The following is a 27505-nucleotide window of genomic DNA, read 5'->3' on the forward strand; positions in this document are numbered from 1 at the left end:
TGCTTATCTGGTGACACTGTTGGGGATTTATTCAAAATTGAAGGCATACTGAACCAGCATGGCTACCACAGCATCTTGCAGCGGCATGCTATTCCATCCGGTTTGCGTTTCGTTGGACCATCATTTATTTTTCAACAGGACAATGACCCCAAACACACCTCCAGGCTGTGTAAGGGCTATTTGACCAAGAACGAGAGTGATGGGGTGCTGCGCCAGATGATCTGGCCTCCACAGTCACCGGACCTGAACCCAATCGAGATGGTTTGGGGTGAGCTGGACTGCAGAGTGAAGGCAAAAGGGCCAACAAGTGCTAAGCATCTCTGGGAACTCCTTCAAGACTGTTGGAAAGCCATTTCAGGTGACTACCTCTTGAAGCTCATCAACAGAATGCCAAGAGTGTGCGGAGCATTAATCAAAGCAAAAGGTGGCTACTTTGAAGACCCTAGAATATAAGACATATTTTCAGTTGTTTCACACTTTTTTGTTCAGTATATAATTCCACATGTGTTAATTCATAGTTTTGATGCCTTCAGTGTGAATCTACAATTTTCATAGTCATGAAAATAAAGAAAACTCTTTGAATGAGTAGGTGTGTCCAAACTTTTGGTCTGTACTGTATATATATTATATATATACAGTGGTGTGAAAAAGTGTTTGCCCCCTCATTTCCTGTTCCTTTGCATGTTTGTCACACTTAAGTGTTTCGGAACATCAAACCAATTTAAACAATAGTCAAGGACAACACAAGTAAACACAAAATGCAATTTGTAAATGAAGGTGTTTATTATTAAAGGTGAAAAAAAATCCAAACCATCATGGCCCTGTGTGAAAAAGTGATTGCCCCCTAAACCTAATAACTGGTTGGGCCACCCTTAGCAGCAACAACTGCAACCAAGCGTTTGCAATAACGTGCAATGAGGCTTTTACAGCATCCTGGAGGAATTTTGGCCCACTCATCTTTGCAGAATTGTCCTAATTCAGTTACATTAGAGGGTTTTCGAGCATGAACGGCCTTTTTAAGGTCATACCACAACATCTCAATAGGATTCAGGTCAGGACTTTGGCTAGGCCACTCCAAAGTCTTCATTTTGTTTTTCTTCAGCCATTCGGTGGTGGACTTGCTGGTGTGTTTAGGATCATTGTCCTGCTGCAGAACCCAAGTTCGTTTCAGCTTGAGTACACGAACAGATGGTCGGACATTCTCCTTCAGGATCTCTTGGTAGACAGCAGAATTCATAGTTCCTTTTATCACGGCAAGTCTTCCAGGTCCTGAAGCAGCAAAACAGCCCCAGACCATCACACTACCACCACCATATTTTACTGTTGGTATAATGTTCTTTTTATGAAATGCAGTGTTCCTTCTACGCCAGATATACTTGGACACACACCTTCCAAAGAGTTCCACTTTTGTCTCATCGGTCCACAGAATGTTGTCCCAAAAGTCTTGGGGATCATCAAGATGTGTTGTGGAGAAATTGAGACGAGCTTTGATGTTCTTTTTGCTCAGCAGTGGTTTTCTCCTTGGAACTCTGCCATGCAGGCCATTTTTGCCCAGTCTTTTCCTGATGGTGAAGGCATGAACGCTGACCTTAACTGAGGCAAGTGAGGCCTGCAGTTCCTTGGACGTTGTTGTGGGGTCTTTTGTGACCTCTTGGATGAGTCGTCGCTGCGCTCTTGGGGTAATTTTGGGCGGCCGGCCACTCCTGGGAAGGTTCACCACTGTTCCATGTCTTCGCCATTTGTGGATAATGGCTCTCACTGTGGTTCGCTGGATTCCCAAAGCTTTGGAAATGGCTTTATAACCCTTTCCAGACTGATAGATCTCAATTACTTTCTTTCTCAATTGTTCCTGAATTTCTTTGGGTCTCGGCATGATGTGTAGCTTTTAAAGGATCCTCTGGTGGACCTTACTGTGTCAAGCAGCTCCTATTTAAGTGATGCCTTGATTGTGAACAGGTGTGGCAATAATCAGGCCTGGGTGTGGCTAGAGAAATTGAACTCAGGTGTGGACAACCACAGTTATAGTATGTTTTAACAAGGGGGGCAATCACTTTTTCCCACAGGGCCATGATGGTTTGGATTTTTTTTCACCTTTAATAATAAACACCTTCATTTACAAATTGCATGTTGTGTTTGTGTTGTCCTTGACTATTGTTTAAATTGGTTTGATGTTCCGAAACACTTAAGTGTGACAAACATGCAAAGGAACAGGAAATGAGGAAGGGGGCAAACACTTTTTCACACCACTGTATATTATATATATATTTGTCCGGTCTCATCAGTCCCTGCCCTCCAGGAGCTTACAGTCTAAAGTCCCTAACTTACATTTATACAGTGGCGGCCACTCCATTAGGGGTGCAGGGGCCCGCCCCCTTAATCCATGCGCCCAGCCCCTAATCTACATGCAGGGTGCTGGACACATGAATTTCAATGAGGCTCTAATTGGCTTCAAAAAGGGTGTGCTCAGGGCACAGAGCACTGGGCCCAGAGTTGACCCAGTTTTGTGACAATAGCAAATTAATATTCACTCTTGTCTGCCTGTTTCTCCTCTCGGCCAATCAGGAAGCAGGCCTTAAGACCCGATTGGCCGAGAGGAGAAGTGACCGTATTGGCCGGGAGCAGAAGCAGGGGGGAAGCCGCCAAAGGGGGAAATGCAGGGGGAAGCCGCCATAGCGGGCCATGACCTGGATAGGATAAGTGCAGGCTGGTGGGTGAACAGGTGAGTGAGGGGATGGGGGGATTGTTTGCTGTTCGACAGGGGGTGGGGTTTGACAGACCGAACGGGGGGTCAGTTGTTTTGCTTGCCGCCACTGCATTTATACATATACTAGGGTCAATTTAGCCAGGATCCAATTAGCCTACCAGCGTGTCTTTCACATGTGAGAGGAAGACCGAGTACCTGGAGGAAACCCACGCAGGCACAGGAATAACATGCAAACTCCAAGCAGATAGTTACGTGGTTGTTATTTGCACCTGTTCAAATACAGGTGACATTGTGGTATTACTATGGAAAATATTGTCACACCGTATTGTTCTTTCCATCTCTCTGTAACTGCCAAATGTGTATCACGGTTTGAAAATGTAACATACCATCTGAAATACCTTAGTGCTTTATAAATGGACCCTTATGCATTCATACATTTTTGGTGTTGCACTAAAATGTATATCCATTTATCGCATTTTCAAATTTGGAATGCATATTAATATTAAAGAAAACTTTCCCGAAAGCCATATGGGGGGCTGCCACTTTATCTGTATTTTAAAATATTATGCTGATCCTCTGGCTTCAATAGTTCAATATGTTCTAAGATAAAGACCTAGTATAAGCAAGCATATTAGAAAAGTCCAACAAAAGTCAGAAGTCGTTCTCTGTCAGCAAGTTGACACACTGATTCTAGAAGGTGAGTATGACAGCCAGGTAAAATAGCATATGCAAAATGAGAACTATATTATGGCAGCCCTGTGTTTCTCTTGTGAAGGTTTACTTTAACCACTTTCAGACCGGACCATTTTGCTGGTAAATGACCAGAGGTCTTTTTACACTTTGGCACTGCGCTGCTTTAACTGGTAATTGCGCGGTCATGCAATGTTGTACCCAAACAAAATTTGCGTCCTTTTCTTCCCACAAATAGAGCTTTCTTTTGATGGTATTTGATTGCCTCTGCGATTTTTATTTTTTGCGATATAAACGTAAAAAGACCGCAAATTTTGAAAAAAAATGATATTTTCTACTTTTTGTTATTAGAAAAATCCAATAAACTCAATTTTAGTCATACATTTAGGCCAAAATGTATTCAGCCACATGTCTTTGGTAAAAAAAAAGTCAATAATTGTATATTTATTGGTTTGCGCAAAAGTTGTCACATCTACAAACTAAGGTACGTTTTCTGGAATTTACGCAGCTTTTAGTTTACGACTGCCTATCTCATTTCTTGAGGTGCTAAAATGACAGGGCAGTACAAAACCCCCCCAAATGACCCCATTTTGGAAAGTAGACCCCCTAAGGAAATTGATAAGAGGCATGTTGAGCCCATTGAATATTTTATTTTTTTGCCTCAAGCGATTGAATAATGACAAAAAAAAAATTTTTTTTTTTTTTTTACACAAAGTTGTCACTAAATGATATATTGCTCACACATGCTATGGGCGTATGTGAAATGACACCCCAAAATAAATTCTGCTGCTTCTCCTGAGTACGGGGATACCACATATGTGGGACTTTTTGGGAGCCTAGCCGCGTACAGGGCCCCGAAAACCAAGCACCGCCTTCAGGCTTTCTAAGGGCGTAAATTTTTGATTTCACGCCTCACTACCTATTACAGTTTTGAAGGCCATAAAATGCCAAGATGGCACAAAACCCCCACAAATGACCCCATTTTAGAAAGTAGACACCCCAAGCTATTTGCTGAGAGGCATGTTGAGTCCATGGAATATTTTATATTTTGCCACAAGTTGCGGGAAAATTACAAACTTTTTTTTTTTTTTTTTTTTTTTCACAAAGTTGTCACTAAATGATATATTGCTCATGCATGCCATGGGCATATGTGAAATGACACCCCAAAATAAATTCTGCTGCTTCTCCTGAGTACGGGGATACCACATATGTGGGACTTTTTGGGAGCCTAGCCGCGTACGGGGCCCCGAAAACCAAGCACCGCCTTCAGGCTTTCTAAGGGCGTAATTTTTTGAGTTCACTTCTCACTACCTATTACAGTTTTGAAGGCCATAAAATGCCAAGATGGCACAAAACCCCCACAAATGACCCCATTTTAGAAAGTAGACACCCCAAGCTATTTGCTGAGAGGCATGTTGAGTCCATGGAATATTTTATATTTTGCCACAAGTTGCGGGAAAATTACAAACTTTTTTTTTTTTTCACAAAGTTGTCACTAAATGATATATTGCTCACGCATGCCATGGGCATATGTGAAATGACACCCCAAAATAAATTCTGCTGCTTCTCCTGAGTACGGGGATACCACATATGTGGGACTTTTTGGGAGCCTAGCCGCGTACGGGGCCCCAAAAACCAAGCACCGCCTTCAGGCTTTCTAAGGGCGTTACAGTTTTGAAGGCCATAAAATGCCAAGATGGCACAAACCCCCCCCCCCAAATGACCCCATTTTAGAAAGTAGACACCCCTAAATTTAGGGGTACACTAGTGAGACTAGGTAATAAATGGCGGGTGCCCTGAAACTATAAAAAAATAACTAACCAACCAGCGTCACCTGTAACAGTTATATGGTGATCACTGGTGAAAGGGTTAACTAGGGGGCAATCAGGGGGCTTTATGCGGTAGTATATGGGGGTCCCTGGCGCTATAAAAAGCTGCGGCGAACCTAAATACCTACCTGCCTAACTAGCGTCACCTGTGACACTAATACAGCGATCAGAAAAACGATCGCTTATTAGGCTGGGTTCACACTGGAGCGATGCGGGAACGCCACGAATGCGCGGCGGGTTCCCGCATCGCATGCCTCCCGGCGGCAGTTCACACTGCCCTATGCGAACTGCTGGGAGTGTCAGTGAAATGTTAATGACACCCCCAGATCAGTTCGCATATCGCAGTGCGATCTGCAAACTTGGATCGCATGGTGTGAACACCCATGCGATCCGATTCTGCTGCGGACCAAAAAAAGGGTCCCGTGCGAGTTTGCGGCGGGTGCGGCGGGTGCGACACGAATTCAGCCATACTATCTGTATAGCTGAACTCGAATCGCACAGAGATCGGATGTGATTTGCACTGCAGTGCGGTGCGAATCACATCCGTTCTCATAAACCGCTGCAATGTGAACCCAGCCTTAGTGACACTGGCGACGGGGGGTGATCACGGGGTTAAACCTTTATTGGGGGGGTTAGGGGGGTACCTTAGAACTAAAGGGGGCTAACCCTAACTGCCCTAACAGTTATTAGTCACAAATGACACCTGCCGGGTGATCAGGGGGTTAAACCTTTATTAGGTAATAAATGGCGGGTGCCCTGAAACTATAAAAAAATAACTAACCAACCAGCGTCACCTGTAACAGTTATATGGTGATCACTGGTGAAAGGGTTAACTAGGGGGCAATCAGGGGGCTTTATGCGGTAGTATATGGGGGTCCCTAGCGCTATAAAAAGCTGCGGCGAACCTAAATACCTACCTGCCTAACTAGCGTCACCTGTGACACTAATACGGCGATCAGAAAAATGATCGCTTATTAGGCTGGGTTCACACTGGAGCGATGCGGAAACGCCGCGAATCCGCGGCGGGTTCCCGCATCGCATGCCTCCCGGCGGCAGTTCACACTGCCCTATGCGAACTGCTGGGAGTGTCAGTGAAATGTTACTGACACCCCCAGATCAGTTCGCATATCGCAGTGCGATCTGCAAACTCGGATCGCATGGTGTGAACACCCATGCGATCCGATTCTGCTGCGGGCCAAAAAAAGGGTCCCGTGCGAATTTGCGGCGGGTGCGGCGGGTGTGGCGGGTGCGGCGGGTGCGGCGAATGGCTGAACTCGAATCGCACAGAGATCGGATGTGATTTGCACTGCAGTGCGGTGCGAATCACATTCGTTCTCATAAACCGCTGCAATGTGAACCCAGCCTTAGTGACACTGGCGACGGGGGGTGATCACGGGGTTAAACCTTTATTGGGGGGGTTAGGGGGGTACATTAGAACTAAAGGGGGCTAACCCTAACTGCCCTAACAGTTATTACAGTCACAAATGACACCAATGCAAAAAAAAAAAAAAAAAAAAAAAAAAATGACATTGGTGTCACTGTGACTGGGGGGGCAGGGGTAATTGGGGGGGTGATCGGGGGGTAAAGGGGGGGTGTGAGTGTGCCTGGCATGTTCTACTGTGTGTGGGATGTGTTGGTGCAACTCACTGATCCGCTCTCCTCCGTGTCGGAACGAAAAATACCGACACGGAGGAGAGAATACATCACTTCCTCTCCTGTGTTTACATTACAGGAGAGGAAGTGATGTCACCGGGGATTTCCATTCGTCGGGAGCGATCGCGAGGGGGTGGCCATGAATGAATGGCCGTCCCCTCGTCCGGGATCGCTCCCGAACGAAAACCGACCGCCGCAGGCACCGGGCGGGGGCCCGATCGGGCCCCCGACCCGCGGGAGGCAAATCACGTACATGTACGTGCTTATGCCTGCCCGTGCCATTCTGCCGACGTACATCGGCGTGAGGCGGTCGGCAAGTGGTTAAGAATGCACAAACACATGACTGGGACTGCATGAGAACTCAACGAAGGCAAAGGAGGACAGAAGCCGTACTTCACCATTATACCGTATTTCCACTTTGCCAGGCTTCATGGAAAATATTACTAATATGTGTTTGATGTGCTGTGTAAATATAAACATTAATTACACTCCGAGATGTGTTTTATTAAGAAAAATGTGGTTTCCATTATATTTATTATTTAGTTAAAATAATGTGAGCCGAATAATATGATTTATTTATGTTTTAGCTGCTATCCAAGGAAAACATCTTCTTTGCCATTAACAAGATGCTTGCATAAATAGCAGAGACAGCAATAAGAGATAGAGGAGAGGTGTCATACTGTTTTTTTTTTAAAACATTTTTTTAAAGGGAACCTGTGAGTATAAAAATATAGAAGCTGCAGACTTGTATTTAGCTGTCAACTTGATCCGGGATGTCCTATTCAAGTCTCTCATCTGGAACAAGTAGACAGCAAGGAAATTAAAATCTAAGCCTGCAAAACAAAGTTGGCAATGACATCTCTCATATTTCTGAACTCAGATTTTGTCAGGGATGGGCTCCTGCTACTTAACAAACAGCTCTTTTCTTTTAGTGCTTAGAAGCTGCTTAGCTGTCAGTTTATTAACAGTCACTCATTGTTTCCACAGTGACTCACCTGGTTACCATTAACCTGTCTCATTAGTCCATCCTACAGCTCATTTCCTCCTTGCCCTTGCATGGTCTATGATCTCCAAGTGCATTCCTTCCTGTGTATGACTTGGCCTGGCTGACTTCCCTTTGATTCCTGTTCCTGATTTTTGCTCCTCACTATGCTGACTTCTGGTTTCCTGACCCGGCTCATCTGATTTCCTGCTCTGGCAATCAAACCCCGGCTTCTGTTTTTGGCTATGTTCCTTAGAACCAGCCCCTTTTTGCTATTTAAGCGGCTTAGCTCATTTCCTCCTTGCCCTTGTGTGGTCTATGACCTCCAAGTGTATTCCTTCCTGTGTACGACCTGGCCAGGCTGACTTCCCTTCGATTCCTGTTCCTGAGATTTCCTGTTCCTGACCTGTGTTAATTTTGCCATTTCATTAAAGGTGTGATTTTTAACTGCACTTTGTCTCTGTCAGGTTTCAGGTCATTGTTGCCTCATCAGTGCCACCTCATCAGTGCAGCATATCAGTGCCCATCATTGCAGCATATCAGTGCCCATCATTGCAGCATATCAGTGCCCATCATTGCAGCATATCAGTGCCCATCATTGCAGCCTCATCAGCATACATCAGTGGAGAAAAATTATTTATTTCCAACATTTTATAACAGAAAAACGTTTTATGTTTTCAAAACATTCAGTCTTTTTTCATTGGTTTAGTGAAAAATAAAAAACCCAGTGTTGATTAAATACCACCAAAATAAATCTATCTCAAAAAAGACAAAAATGTTGTTTGGGTACAGTGCTGCATGCCGCAATTGTGATTTAAAGTGTGACAGCGCTGAAAGCTGAAAATTGGCCTGGAGAGGAAGGGGGTGAAAGTGCCTTGTTGGCAAGTGGTTAAGGACACAGTCTGAATAGACTATAATATGAAGTTTATTATTTTTTTTGGTGTAATTCATTGTTTACACACATTTATAGTGAAATTACATAGTGAAATTCAATATTTACATCAACCTTATAGTATTTATTATAATTGGTGCTGCATATTTTGTATTGTTTCACATGTCAGGGTGAAAAATGTCACAGCCAGTCAAGTTTCCTATCAGGTCTACATTCAGGACAAGGGGTTGAAGTCTACTGCTCTAAGTGTCATGGCACTGATATTTTGACAATGCAACTGACAGAGGGTGGAGTCAGCATGTTTTTTGTAGGGTGTTGTCATTCTCATCATGGCAGCTAGTGGGGGGAACCTTTACTGCCTGTGTATAATGTTATAATTGGCTCCAAATTCTACACAGGCAGAAATGGCCCTTCTCACCGGCCATCACAGTGGAACCGATGGGGGGAGTGCAACACCCTATAACCATGCTGGCCCCACACCCCCATGACTGTTCATGTACTGTCAAAATATCAGCATCATGATGCTGACTGAGAACAGTAGACTTCACGGCACTCCTGCTGGGATTATGCACAACGGAACAGGAAGTCTAAGGCCGCGTACACACGGGCGGACTGTTCGCACAACTTAGTCCGCTGAACAGTGTTTCAGCGGACAATCCGCTCGTGTGTGGGCTTCAGCGGACTGTTTCAGCGGACAGTCTGACGAACAAAGTCTTACGGAATTTCCGTAAGACAGTCCGTCCAAACTTGGTTTCAGCGGACAGTCCGCTCGTGTGTAGGCTTGTTCGACAGACTAAGTTTGGCGCATGCTCAGAAAGGATTTACACGGCGAAGGTTGCATTGCAGTGTATTGGACGCCGAATTTCTCGTCCCGTCGTACGTGCCGTTCACGTCATCGCGCACGCTTTCAGCGGACTGTCTGCTCATCGTGTGTGGTCAAGTCCGTTCATGCAAATTTTGAACGGACTGTTTGTCGGATTGTCTGACGAACTTAGTTGGGCGAACAGTCCGCCCGTGTGTACGCGGCCTAAGTGTCACTGGTTCCCAAAAAAGTGTCAAAAGTGTCAGTGTCCTATTTTTCCTATACCACAAAATCACAGTGCCACTATAAGTCGCTGATCGCTGCCATTACTAGTAAAAAAAAAAAAAAAGTGTAAAAAAATTAAAATTCCATAAATATATACCACAGCTTGTAGCCGCTATAACGTTTGCGCAAAGCAATCAATATACGCTTACTGGGTTTTTTTTCTTACCAAAAATATGCAGTAGAATACATATTGGCCTAAATTGAAGAAGAAATTTGATTTTACATATTTTTTTATTGGATGTGTTTTATAGCAGAAAGTAAAAAATTGTTTTTTTTTAGTAATGCTGAAGTGATCAAATGTCCCCAAAAGAAAGCTCTATTTTTTGGGGGAAAAAAATGACATACATTTTATTTAGTCACAGCACGCATGGTTAAATAAAATGGTTAATACATGGTTAAATAAAACCTCAGTTTTTCTTTTTTAAACTTGTAAGATTTAAGAGAAGAAAAGGGCGCCAAAATTATACTTTCCCTTTAAAAGACATTACGTTTGATGAAATGCACAATAAAATGAAGAAAACTTTCAAATTTGCTACAGGGTGCCGTGTAATAGATCTATTAACACTTGTCCAAAAGAAAGGAAAAACAAACAGGACTGCCCCTGCACAGAGGCGCATTTTTCCCGGAGCCTTCTGTCAGGTCCCCAGAAACTACACAAGGGCGCACTCATTACCATCTGATTATATTATCAGACTGGTGACTGATGCTTGCAGTGACTGTATTGCTTCTATAGCAGGCTGAGCAGTGTAGCCTGACAGGCCAGTGACAGCAGGGGAAAACGGCAGGCAGCGTTTCCTCAGCTGCACCCTGCTCCAGACATCCCATGCTGCCATTGCTATTCATGATCTCAGCAGGTCTCCTGTTTTTCACAGCCTTTTGCGGGGGGGGGGGGGGGGGCACAGTCTGACCCCCAGCTCAGTTAGTGGCAAAGACCACTGAGGAATCTTGTAGCCTCTGACAGCTGGCTCCAGCCTGTCCACTGACTAACAGCATTTCCTGATCACTACCCGTAAGTCAACTCTGAACACAGATTCTTCTATTAAAGAAGCATTGTTCAGCTTGCAGTCAAAAGTGTTAGAAGGCTCGCGCTCTCCTCCTTTCCTAAAAGTAAAGGTAAAAAGTTTTTTTTTTTTTACTTATAAAATATGTAACAATTTTGCTCAGCTGAACGGCATTAATGCGTTCTTAAAAGTTATCTTTTACATTTGCTCAATATGTGATGAACTAGCATGAATAATTGTATCAATGTGTAGTGGAACCTTTTTCTGCGTATGGGCTTTAACCCCTAGCCGCCCATGCCATAGCCGAAAAAGACGGCTACAGTGTGGGCCTAATTTGCATAGAGGGTACATAGACGTGCCCCGCTCTGTGATCACAGAGTCCTTCAGATTCAGCTGATCACAGATCGGGGTAAAGGACCAATCACAGCGGCCCTTTATCATGCGATCAGCTGTTCCCAATGACAGCTGATCATGGAAGTAAACACAAGCCGGGAAACGGCTTTTCTTTCCTCAAGCTAACAGCATGAGGAGAGAAAAAGAGCCGATAATCGGCTTGTGTTAAAGGGACATGGGCACTGATTATCATTACAGTTCCAACAGTGCTGCCAATCAGTGCCTCCTCATCAGTGTCACCTATCAGTGCTGCCTATCATTGCCACCTATCGGTGCCCATCAGTGCCGCCCCATTGGTGCCCATCAGTGCAGCCTCATCAGCACAAATCAGTGAAGGAGAAAAATCATCTGTTTGCAAAATTAAATACCACCAAAAGAAAGCTGTATTTGTGTGAAAAAAATGATAACAATGTCATATGGGTAAAGTGTTGCATGACCGCACAATTGTCATTCAAAGTACTACAGTGCTGAAAGATTAAAGTTGGCCTGGGCAGGAGGGGGGTAAAAGTGCCCTGTAGACAAGTGGTAAATTACATATGTACATAAGAAAACTCATGCTTGATCATTCCATCTGCAGGCCCTTCTTCCTGACTAGCTGGACTTCACAATCATTGTGATTCACTGTTTCTCCCTTTCCTTAGTCACTTATGAACTTATAGTGCGACTGTGATATCGTGGTGGGCAATCTAATGCTAACTGACACTGGCTGGGAGGGACGCTAACGTTGCTAGTGACACTAATACAATGATCAGTGATAATACTGTACTAAAGGCACTGGCTGGGAAAGGGTTAACATCAAGGCAATCAAGGAGTCAACTGTGGGCCTAACATTTGTTGCAGATCTCTCTGCTTTTTCTCCCTGAAATCAGAGTTGATTTCAAGGAGAAGAAACAGACCGATTGCTGCCTGTGCACACAGACCTCTGTGCTTTGTTAACAAAGAACTCTGTGCTGCGATTAGCCACAGCCAATCAGCAGGCTTCAGCCATAAATCATTGACTGAAACCTGCTGACAAACTTGTGCTGTGTCCATGTGCGACACCAAACCAGAAAGTACATAAGAAAGCACCTATATGTAGGGGTAACCTGGCTGTGCCACCCGCAGTAAACTACTGTGAGTGGGTCGGCAAGGGGTTAGCAGAGCATTGATTTTTAACATGCTGCAAGCAGTGGCTGCACAGAACACCCGTCACACCCACCTGCATACACACGCTGCATGGGCCTTTACGCCTGCATTTGGCGTAACAAATTAAGGGCGACTGTATTGGTGTGAATGAATCCTTTAAACATCACAAACAAAACAAAACAAAATGGTATTATATATAATTTATATGCATGCTAGTGTGTGAATAAAAACGACTTTAAACATCAATCTGCAGCCAGCTACAATTTTGTAACTATGATGGAAAGGCAAATTTCTCCTCTTCGCAACCAAAGCAACAGTACTCTGTAGCGAGATCCCCAGAATGTATATGCTTATGTGACTCGCTCATCACATTTCCTTGAAGTCTGCACAAAGCTTCAAGTGAAGTTACTAACAAAACCTGTTAAAGGGGTTTCATTTTTGATGAGATACCTTCACAGGGTCCCTAAAACTAAGTGCAAATGCTGCTCCAAGAAGATGGATGCTTCCAATCAACATACATGGTCAGCCTACATTAGATAAAGAATAGACGCAAATAAAGATCTGCAACATGGCTTGCTTACATCCTTATATATTGTTTTATTTTGTGTTTTTTTTTTCTTAAAAAGGTTGCTGAAGATCACTTCAAATAGAAATGCTAATCACATTTATTCCCACTAGAGGGAGCATACACAGCAAATGTATGTATGTATGTATATATTTATTATATATAATATACATACATACATACACACACACACTGCATGTCTATAATCAAAATAGGAAACCAGTAAGAAAGAAAACCATGAGTCATTAAAAAGAACAATAAAAAGAAAAGCATTTTGTTTTTGGAGCTGACAAAACTGTCAGGTTAAGGTCAGACATACTTTTTTGCTATCTCTGTTGCAAATGATGATACATTTACACAATTTAATTGGGCCTGCTACTCGAGATCCAAAAGACCAAAAAAGGTTAGGTAATGGGGTCAGGGTTCAAGCAAAAATAAAAGTTCAGTTTAAATCAAAGGCAAACATTTCAAGTGCATCAAAACAAAAAGGTGTGCAAAGTCCAAGTTTGTTTCTTTAGCAGCCAAGGTGAGTAGAAAAGTCTGCCCCTACCAGCATTTTACAGAATAGAACTCATTTTTTTGTTTTTTTTTTCCTATGTGGAAGCAGTGGTCTCTCTGCAGAGGTCTGCTGTCCTGTATAAATTGAAGAAGAGCTCTCAGCTGATTGTAGAGCTATAGGTCTGACTACAAGGAGGTGAGAGTCAGAGGTCAGAGTAGGGAGAAAACAGCTTCCACAAACAAAATGAGCAAGGGTCCTTCTTTACAGCATGCTGGCAGGGGACAGGCTTTGTTTATGGAAGTTGTGGCTGCTTTCTAATGAAAATTAACTGTAAGACCTGGTGTTTTTAGCCTTGATGCTTTGCAGAATTAAATGCTTAATGTAAAATATTTATATAAGATCGCTGTATATTATAAAACATAAATATATTAACTTTCAAAACAAAATTAAAGTAAAAGTGGCCAAAAAGCTGTTACACTTTCCTTTTACTGTTGTCAGAGCAGCCAATGTCCCCCCAGAGGATCCTCCTAAGACAGTCACCTAAAAAACCTTTGGTTACGCAAGTAAAATTTAGGAAGATACATTTTTTGCCCCATGATATCTAAAAAAAATATATATTTTCATATTCAGTACAAATGCCTGAGGGCCAGTTCACACAACATGCAGTCCAATGCGTTTTTTTTTCTGCATCAAAAATGCATGGCAAAGTAGGTTATATGGTTTCCAATGGCATAGTTCATACCAGTGAATCTACACAATACAAGAGGTTCATTATACTTGATTTGGTGGATTCTGGTATCAGCTGTCTGACACTAGTAAAAAATAAAATAAAAAAATAAAATAAAAAGTATGCATGGCTATACAAATAAAAGCATATTTTAATAAAATGCCCACTTGTTACATCTCCAGTACAAGCTCATTGCTTGTTTAACCGCTTCCGGACTGCCCCACACATATACAATATGGCAGAACGACCCTTCAGCGAGAAATCACGTACCTGTACATTATTTTTTTTCTTCAGGTCAGGGGGGAGCATGCAGATGACCCAATGTCCGCCGGGACCTTCTGATCCTTCCCGAGACAGACAGAACGGCGGTCCCCCTATGTAAACAAGGCAGATCTCCGTTCTTTCAGAGCGGAAGATGGAGATCCTGTGTTTCTGCTAAGTCGGAACACAGATCTCTGTCTTTACCCAGTCAAAGCACATCCCCCAGTGTTAGCAAGCAATCCCAGTGAACACATTTAACCATTTGCTCGCCCTTGATGTGAACACCTTGCCTGCCAGTATCCTTAGTACAGTGGCGGTGCATACTTTTTAGCACTGATCACTGTATTGGTGTCACTGGTCCCCAAAAAGCGTCACTTTGTGTCACATTTGTCTGCCGCAATGTTGCAGCCCTGCAAAAAAAATTGCTCATTGCCACTATTACTAATAAAAACTCCATAAAAATATCCCATAGTTTGTAGATGGTATAACTTTTGTGCAAACCAATTAACAAATAATATATGAATATGTAGCAGAAAACATTTACATAAACTGATGAAGAAATTTGAATTTTACATTTTTTTTTATTGGATATGTTTTATAGCAGAAAGTAAAACTTTTATTTAATTATTTTTTTCAAAATTGTAGGTCGCTCTTTGTTTATAGCGCAAACAAACAGCAGAGGTGATCAAATGCCACCAAACGAAAGCTCTATTTGTAGGGGGAAAAAAAGGACAATTTTATTTGGGTACAATGTCACACAACCAGGCAATTGTCAGTTAAAGTAATGCAATGCTGCATAACAAAAAATGGCCTGGTCATGAAGGGGGGTAAACCTTTCGTAGCTGAAGAGGTTGAGGTGTTCTTTTATGTTATCACTGTCTACAGTGTGATTTCAATAAATGATCAGAAATATATTAGTTTAAAATAATTACAAATTAAACAGGATACATTCTTGCAAACAAACGAAAATGTATAAAAGAGAGAATGAGCTATAATGCTTTACTGCCAACAAATCAATGATGAGGAAGGCTCATCGACTTAGTCTTGCAGTGTACAAAACTGGGCTCAGAATGAGCGTTATTTGCAACTCTATAAAAACTACCTGGTTATGACCTAGCTAGATGTCCTAATGTCTAATTGAGGGCCAACACAAAATTGTAAACCTACAGTGCCTTGCGAAAGTATTCGGCCCCCTTGAACTTTTCAACCTTTTGCCACATTTCAGGCTTCAAACATAAAGATATACATTTTAAATTTTTTGTGAAAAATCACCAACAAGCGGGACACAATTGTGAAGTGGAACGAAATCTACTGGATTTTTGAAAATTTTTTAACTAATAAAAAAATGAAGTGGGGCGTGCAAAATTATTCGGCCCCCTTGCGTTAATACTTTGTAGAGCCACCTTTTGCTGCGATTACAGCTGCAAGTCGCTTGGGGTATGTCTCTATCAGTTTTGCACATCGAGAGACTGAAATTCTTGCCCATTCTTCCTTGCAAAACAGCTCAAGCTCAGTGAGGTTGGATGGAGAGCGTTTGTGAACAGCAGTTTTCAGCTCTTTCCACAGATTCTCGATTGGATTCAGGTCTGGACTTTGACTTGGCCATTCTAACACCTAGATACGTTTATTTGTGAACCATTCCTTTGTAGATTTTGCTGTATGTTTGGGATCATTGTCTTGTTGGAAGATAAATCTCCGTCCCAGTTTCAGGTCTTTTACAGACTCCAACAGGTTTTCATCCAGAATGGTCCTGTATTTGGCTGCATCCATCTTCCCCTCAATTTTAACCATCTTCCCTGTCCCTGCTGAAGAAAAGCAGGCCCAAACCATGATGCTGCCACCACCATGTTTGACAGTGGGGATGGTGTGTTGAGGGTGATGAGCTGTGTTGCTTTTACGCCAAACATATCGTTTTGCATTGTGGGCAAAAAGTTCGATTTTGGTTTCATCTGACCAGAGCACCTTCTTCCACATGTTTGGTGTGTCTCCCAGGTGGCTTGTGGCAAACTTTAGACGAGACTTTTTATGGATATCTTTGAGAAATGGCTTTCTTCTTGCCACTCTTCCATAAAGGCCAGATTTGTGCAGTGTAAGACTGATTGTTGTCCTATGGACAGACTCTCCCACCTCAGCTGTAGTTCACTGCAGTTCATCCAGAGTGATCATGGGCCTCTTGGCTGCATCTCTGATCAGTCTTCTCCTTGTCTGAGCTGAAAGTTTAGAGGGAAGGCCAGGTCTTGGTAGATTTGCAGTGGTCTGATACTCCTTCCATTTCAAAATGATCGCTTGCACAGTGCTCCTTGGGATGTTTAAAGCTTGGGAAATCTTTTTGTATCCAAATCCGGCTTTAAACTTCTCCACAACAGTATTACGGACCTGCCTGGTGTGTTCCTTGGTCTTCATGATGCTCTCTGCGCTTTCAACAGAACCCTGAGACTATCACAGAGCAGATGCATTTATACAGAGACTTGATTACACACAGGTGGATTCTATTTATCACCATCAGTCATTTAGGACAACATTGGATCATTCAGAGATCCTCGCATAACTTCTGGATTGAGTTTGCTGCACTGAAAGTAAAGGGGCCGAATAATTTTGCACGCACCACTTTTCAGTTTTTTATTTGCTAAAAAAGTTTAAATTATCCAATAGATTTCGTTCCACTTCACAATTGTGTCCCACCTGTTGGTGATTCTTCACATAAAATTAAAATGTTATATCTTTATGTTTGAAGCCTGAAATGTGGCAAAAGGTTGAAAAGTTCAAGGGGGCTGAATACTTTTGCAAGGCACTGTACTTAAAAAAAAGTTGACTTTTTGGGTAATTTTTTGTAAAAATGTTTTTACACTTACTGAACACATGCAGCCAAAGAAAATTTTGACTTTTATAAGTATATATCTTGCCAAAGAAAAATCTCCCACTCTTTACAATCGCACCTTATTCAGGTCATCAGTTTTCGGCAGCACCTGTATTTGTTGGCAACTATTTTATAGCATGAAAAACACAAAGGGCAAAATTAGAACCAAATATCTGATGAACATCTTGAGAATTGAGAATTGCTACTACATCCATCCAACCAGATATTAATGCGTTAGTTTATCAAACACAATGTCAAATAACGCACTAGTTTTATGTTGCCGCCATTTACTTTTATAACAAAAAAATTACAGGAAAAAAAAATTGTTTTATTACTCAGACAATTCTTCTTCCAATGTGGCCCAGGGAGGTCAAAAGGTTGGAAACCCCTTCTCTAATGCTAAATAGTTATATCCATCAGGGTTTTTTTTTTTTTTAGTTTACTTACAGTGGGGGCTTTCCTTGGCTCCAGTCTTCAACAGCATTCGAGCAATGGGTACATTATTTGTCATGATAGCAATATCCAAGGGGGTCAGTCCTTCGCTGTTGGGAGTATTGAGGTCCAGTTCCTCAGCTGTATACTGGTAGAGAAGGATCTGGACGGCCTCAAGGTCCTGCTGCTCCACTGCCTCAAATATGGCTTCATTGCACTGGAAGTTCTGTTAGGGAAAAAATAAATAAAAAATGATCCAAGGCAAATCACTTTGCACATAAAAATGTTCCTTTAAATCCCAACTCTGGACAAAACATTGTCTTATGCCGCGTACACACGATCGGAATTCCAGACAGAAAAAAGACCGATGAGAGCTTTTCATCGGAAAATGCGACCGTGTGTATGCTCCATGGGAATTTAGCTGTCCGAATTTCTGCCAGCCAAAAATTGATAGCATGTTCTCAATTTTCCAGACAGAAAAACTTTCTATCGGAAATTCCAATCATGTGTATGCAATTCCGACATGCCAAAAATCACGCATGCTCAGATTCAACTACGAGACAGAAGCTATTGAACTTCCTTTTTCTAGTCCCATTGTACGTGTTGTATGTCACCGCGTTATAAACGATCGGAATTTGGTGTGACCGTGTGTAGGCAGCTTTAGTCGAATTCCGGTGGAATTACATTGGGAAAACCATCAGAGCTTTTTCTTTTTTCTTTTTAAATGTATATTTATTGAAATTTTTTTTTCTGTAAACAGTACAAAAATGACATAAATACGGTACAGTAGTCAGTAACATTGGTTGGACATAGTATGGGCACCATATTGTAGGTTACAAACGGGTTAAGTGGTAGGATACACCATGAAGCTGTATACAATGGTGATAACATAACTGAAAAAGAAGGATAGAACGAACTAAGACATTCATTGGAAACCAGACATATGGGTGTTCTTGGTCTGATACGGTATAATACAGTAAACAGAATATCAAATCCCCCTAAGGTCACTTAAGGAGGGGCCGGCAGAGGGGGTAGTCAAAGATTCTGGGTTGAATATGGAGGCATCCCATGGGTCCCATGTCTTGGAAAATTTGGGCAAGGAATCATGAGCTATTGCCGTCAAATGTTCCATCCTACGCATGTGAGCAATGGACGAGACTACATGTGCTTGTGTGGGGGGTATGGGAGATAGCCAATGAGCTGGAATTACTCTCTTGGCAGCCAGGAGTATGAAAGCCATTAGTTTCCTGGCATGTTTAGGGAGATCTAGGATCGGAAGGCCTAACAGGTAGTGTGTCGGAGTCAGTGGGATATCTCATCAGAGCTTTTTCTGATGAGAATTCTGATTGTGTGTACGCGGCATAACTCTTGTCAGCTGTGTACAGTTTTTATTGACCTCTGTGTACACTTTTGGGAATGTACTCCTTGCTTTTGGTGTAATTACTGGGGCTGAAGACAGAAAAAAATATCTGTGATTGGGACACAGGCAGCAATACCAACCTGAAAAAGGTTCTACTCCCTCTGTATCCAAACATAACATTGCCTGGAGTTGGACTTTAACATTCCTTAATAAGACTATACTGTGTGTATTAAATTAAACTTGTAACAAATCAGAATCATTTTATGTGAGCAAATTCTGAAAAGTAGTGGCTACCATCAGTTAAAAATCACATGTCAAAATAATTAGGGCACCCAAAGTTATACGCAAATCTGATAGAAATAAAGGACTCGCTGCTCCAGGTGAGTTCAGTGTGCCTGATGAAACCTCCAATCGAGTGCTAGCCCCGGCCCGCCTCCGTGTTTATATACAAAGTGAAGAGAAGATGGCTGCACATCAGGTGGTTCCAAATGCCATTTATTTAGTCACCATGGTGACACCAACACATAATCTCGTAGACGTGTTTCACACAATGCTGTAATGATAATGATTAAGCACATTTGTACTGTGTGAAACGCGTCTACGAGATGGCGTGTTGGTGTTACCATGGTGACTAAATAAATGGCACTTGGAACCACCCGATCTGCAGCCATCTTCTCTTTACTTTATACACAAATCTGAACCTTTCCTGTAAAAGACCAATCTGGCCATGCTCCATTTGTTTATTCCAAATCTCCTTATTATTCATTTATTGCAATAGTGATATGAATATAGAACACCTGCTGGTAGCACTATGGTCCAGGGAACCTGAAGTGTGCAATTCCAGTGAACAACAGGTGTCTCCCAGCAGGTCCCAGGGATTAGTCTCCACTTAATTCTGGCCTAGTTCCTATTTCTCAAGAGTCTCACAGTGCCTCTGGTGTTGTCCTTGTGTGCGTGTTTATGCAGTATCTGCTGCTCGTTCTGAAATTTTGTGACCCATTCTCAGCTGACTGCGGGCTGAAGCCTGCTGTCAGTTGATATCACAGAGCCAGTCCAGGCTGGGGAAAGATCAAAACTATATGGTCGGGATCTGCCCAGAATATCTGACTCAACCTCTCAGCGAGCCACTGTTTGGTGGGGAAGAGCAGACAGTTGTGACTGTCACCAGCTCTCTGCTCACAGAGCATTGTGAAAGTGGTCTTTGATCACTCGATACTCAGTCTTAGAGCCGACAGGGAACAGATGCAGCATCTATCTAGGAAAGTATGATTTTTGAACAAAAAATAAACAAACTTTTGTTTTAAACCTACCATGGTCCTGGACTTTCTACCCGTACCCAGTACCCCTTAACCCTAATAATTCCTGAATCTGCATTCTAGCCCCCACTGTCCTGTCCCCTCATCTGACACTGCTCTACAACTTATACTCTGTATATAGTTAGTTTGCACTTTCTCACGTGTGGACTAGGTTTGGTATATATTACTGTGTTTCAAGTTAAATACCATTGGTGTTCATAATCATTGGCACTGTTTTACTCAACCTGGTCATACACAGTTAAGAGTATCCATGATACACAGCGTGAACAGGTTTCTCCCCCACTGTGGATTTTGTATTTTGGCAGCTGGTCAAAATACTTAAATACTGGCTGCATTTGATTGGACGCAGGTGCTGTAAAGCTGTCAATTCTCTACCTAGCTCCTTTGCATTGTTTAAGTGAGGGATGTAGGGCAGGAGGTGGCTGACAGGGCCATCCACTGAGAAAATTTTGGACGGAATGTATTTTGTGTATGGCTAGCTTTAGATTTTAGTCTGGTTTCCTCTGTATAGCTCTAAATATCTGGTATCCTTGCACTGTGAGATACCAGCATTTGGTGTCCTAATATAACACTAAAGCCATAATGACTAGATTGTTTACACATGGGATTTAAGGGTTGTTTGCCTTTGTGCATTTGGGATGTTATAGGACCTTGCATCAACATTCATACAAACCATGTTTTAAATCTTGTGCCCAACCTCTGATGTTTGAAGTGTGGCCCTTGGGCTCCAGATCTCTGTTTAGGGAGCATTGATTTGTAAAGTAAAGTTTAGTGCTTTGATGCAACATACCAATAGTCTCTGTCTCTCACTTATAGCATAACTTTAGTCTCCAACCACTCCTGAACAACAATCTTTCACCATTTCCTCTAGGAAGTCTTCAGTCTTTGACAGTTTTTTATAGCATTACATGTAATAAATACGATATGTGGCCCTTTGAAGACATTGGGGGCCACATTTAAGGCCACCCTTTACCTTGCAAGTTGACAACCACCGCTTTAAACTATGTGGTGCTAAAAAAATTATTTCTGCTGCCACATACAGTAGTACAGGAACAAACTAGTGAGCAGGTGCCACAAGGACTATTAATTTGCTTTATGCAATTAACTTCAGAAGGACTGTATTTTACAGATATCGCTGTGCAGGAGTGCCAGGGAACAATTTTCAACTTTGTCAGCGACAGGTTGTTGAAGTGTACTGGAGCAACTCATTAAAAAGGGGGCTCTGTTATGAATTAGAACACCAACTAGTGGCAATGTGCTCCATGGACCTAAAGGGTGCAGATTTAGTGCCCAACATCTCATGTTAGACTATGCTGGGCATTTAGTTCACCATGCCTCTGTTTTCCTGTATGCTTTTTTATTCTGTATCAACTGCTCATTGAACTTGCCTTGTCCTGGACCTGCTACCAATACTTATCTCTATCAGCATTTAGTGTCCTAACAAATAGGCAGCTTTATTGACTAATAACGGGGTTCTTGTAGTATGACGGCATTAAGTAGTAAGATGAAAATCCAGTTTCTACAGCAAAATTTTAATTGAACCCTCCCCAGGAAAATATGACTTGTCAGTGAACAGAGAAGCAGCACAACTTTGAGCTTATCTTTCTGTCACTCTGCTTTCTCTTCCTATCGGCATGCTTCCAATCAGCCCATGAACTGATTGGCTCCATGCACTGCCTCTTCTGCTCACACTTCCATCACGGCTGTACAGAGGCCACAAGAGGTTGACACCAGGTCAAATTCAGGCGCTTAAACTGCTTGAATTTAAATTAAACATTTTTTTTTTTTATATATTCTTTATTTTTATTTTTCCTCTTTATACATACAACTTTATAAAAACATTTAATACAATTTATTAAGAGGTCTTCTTTCACCACCTCTTCTTACACATTACATTCCACTTAAACGACCCTCTCGTACCCTTTCCCCCCCTCCCTCCACCCAGGGGCAAAAAAAAAAAAAAGAGGTATGCCCCTCTATCTCCCCTTTCTCATTCACCTCCCTCTCTGTCCCCTTATCACTCAAGCATTGCATGACAATCCCCCATCTCCAAGAATGTCAGCCATTGTTGCCATATCCCACGGTATTTTCCCTTCTGTATCTTGTGTTTTATGTATCGACTCTTCTATTAGCCTGATTTGTTCCACCCTCTTCACCCACTCCAGTATTGTTGGAACCTGTGTAGCTCTCCAATGGCATGGAATCAGCGCTTTGGCTGCATTCAACAAATGCGTGACTATCGTGCCCTTATATTGCGTTACTCCTTTCTCTGTGTCATGGAACATATATACCCATGGGCATTTTCCAATCCTATTTCCGGTCACCAAAAATATAATATCTATTATTTTATCCCAGTAAGGGGTTATTTTAGTACAATCCCACCATAGATGTTTAAGGGAACCCTGCTCTGTATATTCCCTCCAGCAAGTTGATTGCTCTTACCCTCTGCATTCTTTGGGACGTCATATACCACCCCGCTATTAATTTGTATGACATTTCAAGCGTTCGGGAATCTCTTGGGAGCGAGTGAGTCATTTTAAGTATTTTCATCCTGTGCTCTTCGTTTCTTAGTCCTAGTTCCCCTTCCCATTTTCCCAGATATGCCGGTAGCTCCGAGTCTGCCTCCCGCCTTAATATTTTATACATTTTCGATACCCTTTTCACTAAACATTGTGCATCCTTGAGCAATTTCTCCAATGGTCTTAACAGTGTCATTCCTCGTAAGGGCTGTGGCAGCCCTTGTGTAAAGTGTAATAATTGAGTGTGTCTCCATCTGTGTATCTCAGTAAGGGAAGTAGAGAGAGTAATCAAAGATATAGCCCCGGGAGGGAGTCCTGGTCCAGATGGATATTCCATCCTATATTACAAAAAATTCCAGAATTTTTTAGCACCAAAACTCTGTGATTACTTTAATGCAGTTGGAGAGGGGGAGACCTTTTGTGAAGAGGCTCTTCTTGCCCACATTGCTTTGATCTTGGAGGGTAAAGATCCTGCAGCCCTGGAGTGCTACCGGCCGATATCATTATTAAATACCGACGTAAAGATCTATGCAAAAATAATGGCAGATAGATTGAAAACACTCCTCCCGGGTTGGGTGCACACCAACCAGGTGGGATTTGTGTAGAGACAGGAGGGGAGGGTTAACTCCCTGAAGTCAATCATTCTGATCCAGGAGGCAATTAGAAGGAAGACTCCCACAGTGCTTTTATCTGTAGATCCCGAAAAGCCCTTTGATAGAGTAGATTGGGAGTTTATAAATGAGACCTTAAAATATATGGGGCTGGGTGAGAGAATGATGAGATGGATTCAAGTGTTATATACTCAGCCGACTGCCAGGATTAGAGTGAATGGGTCCCTGTCTCGTCCCATTGAACAATTCAGGGGGAAGATGCCCCTTATAGCCGATTCTGTTCGTGGTTATCCTGGAGCCCCTCTTAGTAGCGATATGAAGGAATCAGGATCTTCGGGGAATCTGGGTGGGAGGGAGAGAATACAAGGTATCTGCATTTGCAGATGATGTACTGTTATATATAGCAAACTCCAGAACATCGACCCCCTCTGTCCTTAAAGCGGGAGTCCGCTGACTTTTAAAATAGTGACACTTACCTGTCCAGCGCGCCCGCGATGTCGGCACCCGAAGCCGATCTCTAGATCGTCTGTAAGGTGCTGCCGCCGCAATCTTGGGTATGGGAATCAGGAAATGGAGCCTTTCGGCTTCATTTCCCGGTTCCCTACTGCGCATGCGCGAATCGCGCTGCGCAATAAGGACGGTCCCCGCTGCCTCTGGGATCTGTGTGTTTCCCAGCAGGCAGCGGGGCACTTGCGGAAAGGGGCGGGCACTTGCGGAAAGGGGCGTAATCTACGCCCCTTTCCGCAGAGAGCTATCCCGGAAGTGGGTGCAGAATACCTGTACTGTACAGGTATCTGCACCCCCTCCCCCCTGAAAGGTGCCAATTGTGGCGCCGGAGGGGGGGAGAGTTCCGATGAGCGGAGGTCCACTTTAGGGTGAACCTCCGCTTTAAAGAACTAACACAATATGGACGACTATCAAATTTCAAACTAAATCTGACGAAGTCAGAAATTCAAAATTTGAATTTACCAGAAATAGATCAGAAAGCTCTTTCCGCAAGCCTTCCCTTCAAGTGGTGTAGAGGAGAGTTGAGCTACCTGGGTATAAAATTAATGGCACAAGGGTCTAATCTATATGAAGCTAATTATATACCCCTCTTAAATAAAATTAAAGTGCATATGAATAGTATGAAGTACAAAGCATTATCATGGATGGGTAAGATAAATGCAATAAAAATGTTCATATTGCCAATCGTAATTTACACATTTCAAATGATACCTGTTCCGCTACCGGCGAGTTTCTTTAGAAAGTTAAAATCCTTGGTCGTGTCATTTATATGGGCCCCGAAAAGGCAGAGCATTGCGTATAATGTTTTAGTGAAGGAAAAGGACCGAGGAGGAGTGGCATTACCAGACTTTAAAAAATATTATGAGGCGATAGTAATATCCAGAGTAGCAGACTGGTCACATAATTAGAAAGAGAAGAGTTGGGTGGAGTTAGAAACTAGACTGTGTGGGACGGAAATAGCAAAAATTATATGGGTTATTATATGAGTAAGCACTAGTACTATAACAAGACATACACTAAAAACTTGGGATAAAATTAATAAGGCACATGACTGGACTCACAATTCCCCATTAATGTCCCTGTTGGACACAAATTATTTTTTGCCAGGGAAGGAGGAACGTCTATATTTTAGTAGATGGGCAAAGAGAGAGGAAATAACACTAGGGGAGGCGATTAAAGGGAACAGGTTATACACGTATAGGGAAATCACACAAGAGTGGGGGCACAAACCACAAACCATTAAAAAAATTGTTACGTATTATCATTATAAAGCTGATTTAATTTGTGTCATTTATATCCGCCAGGAGCTCAGCTTTATTCACATAATATTTTGTTATCTGTATAAAAGACAACTGTCCACAGAAGCAATCAATCAGATTCCAATCTCTCTACCATGGCCAAGACCAAGGAGCTGTCCAAGGATGTCAGGGACAAGATTGTAGACCTACACAGGGCTGGAATAAGCTACAAGACCATCGCCAAGCAGATTGGTGAGAGGGTGACAACAGTTGTTGAAATTATTTGCAAATGAAAGAAAACACAAATAACTATAAATCTCCCTCCATGCAAGATCTCACCTCGCAGAGTTTCAATGATCAAGAGAATGGTGAGGAAACAGCCCAGAATTTACATGGGAGAATCTTGGCAATAATCTGAAGGCAGCTGGGATCATAGTCACCAAGAAAACAACTGGTAACATATTACGCCATGAAGGACTGAAATCCTGTAGTGCCCGCAAGGTCCCCTTGCTCAAGAAAGCACATCTAAATAATTAGAGGAGAACTGGGTGAAAGTGTTGTGATCAGATGAGACCAAAATTGAGCTCTTTGCCACCAAATAAACTCACCATGTTTGGAGGAGGAGGAATGCTGTCTATGATACCAAGAACACCATCCCAACCTTCAAACATGGAGGGGGAAACATTATGCCTTGGGGGTGTTTTTCTGCTAAGGGGACAGGACAAATTCACCACATCAAAGGGACGACAGGCGGAGCCATGTACAGTCAAATCTTGGGGAGAACCTCCTTCCCTCAGCCAGGGTATTGAAAATGGGTCGTGGATGGGTATTCCAGCACGACAAGGACCCAAAACACACGGCCAAGGCAACAAAGGAGTGGTTAGAGAAGAAGCCCATTAAGGTCCTGGAGTGGCCAAGCCAGTCACCAGACCTTAATCCCATAGAAAATATGTGGAGGGAGCTGAAGGTTCGAGTTACCAAACATCAGCCTCAAAACCTTAATGACTTGGAGAGGATCTGAAAAGAGGAGTGGGACAAAATCCCTCCTGAGATGTGTGCAAACCTGGCGGCCAACTACAAGAAATGTTTGACCTCCGATTGCCAACAAGGGTTTCTTCACCAAGTACTAAGTCATGTTTTGTGAAGTGGTCAAATACTTATTTCACCAATTAAAATGCAAATCAAATTTATAACTTTTTTGAAAAGCGTTTTTTTGCATATTTTTGTTGTTATTCTGTCTAAAACTACCATTAAAATTATAGACTGATCATTTCTTTATCAGTGGGCAAACATACATAATCAGCAGGGGATCAAAATAACTCAACACAGCCATTAATGTCTAAACCGCTGGCAACAAAAGTAGGGCTGCAACTAAGGATTATTTTCATAATCGATTAGTTGGCAGATTATCGTTTCGATTAATTGGTTAATAACATAAAAAAAAAAAAAATGTGGTGTATAATTTAGTTAATATGTAATGTTTAGGCTGGGTTCACACCGCTGCGATGCGGGAACGCCGCGAATTCGCGGCGTTTTCCCGCATCGCACGACTCCCGCCGGCAGTTCACACTGCCCTATGCGAACGGCTGGGAGTGTCAATGATATGTTAATGACACCCCCAGATCCAATCGCATATCGCAGTGCGATCTGCCGACTCGCACAGGAATCGGATCGCATGGTGTGAACGCTCATGCGATCCGATTCTGTTGCGGACCAAAAAAAGGGTCCCGTGCGAGTTTGCTGCGGGAGCGATGCGAATTCAGCCATACTATCTGTATGGCTGAACTCGCATTGCTACGGAGATCCGACATGATTTGCACTGCAGTGCGGTGCGAATTACGTCCGGATCTCCCGTTCGCAGCAGTGTGAACCTGGCCTTAAAAAAAAAGCAATTCATAACTAAATATCTCTATACGCAGGAGTAAATATAAATAACTATATGGTTATGGACTAAAATCTTTAATCCACTGAGAAAAACAGACAGAAGAGATATACCGTATTTATCGGCGTATAACACGCACTTTTCCCCCCTTAAAATCGGGGGAAAATCATGGGTGCGTGTTACACGCCGATCCCCCGCCGATCTGTGCTGTCTGTGGAGCGCCGCCGACATTTACCGAGCTGAGCCGAGTGTACTGTGTACTCGGCTCCGCTCTCAGTCACGCCCAGTCCCGCCTCCTAGCCTTTATGTCCCGCCATTGGCCCGGTGTTGTGTCCATCACAGGAGCCAGGACAAGGGGCGGGACGGGGGCGTTAC

At 42.7% G+C, this 27505-nt stretch overlaps 1 protein-coding gene across 1 annotated transcript in view; it reads right to left on the reverse strand.

Moving 5' to 3' along the window:
- The window catches only part of ANKFN1 (ankyrin repeat and fibronectin type III domain containing 1), a 666636-nt gene that overhangs the window by 435110 nt on the left and 204021 nt on the right, over positions 1-27505 (reverse strand). The window contains exon 5 of the mRNA XM_077458934.1: positions 17713-17923. Within this exon, the coding sequence (XP_077315060.1) occupies positions 17713-17923 (211 nt within the window). The remainder of the gene's footprint in view (positions 1-17712; positions 17924-27505) is intronic.

Source organism: Lithobates pipiens, unplaced genomic scaffold, assembly GCF_037356315.1.
Source record: "Lithobates pipiens isolate NorthernLeopardFrog02 unplaced genomic scaffold, aLitPip1_a1.2 Scaffold_28, whole genome shotgun sequence".
Classification (NCBI taxonomy): Eukaryota; Metazoa; Chordata; class Amphibia; order Anura; family Ranidae; genus Lithobates; species Lithobates pipiens.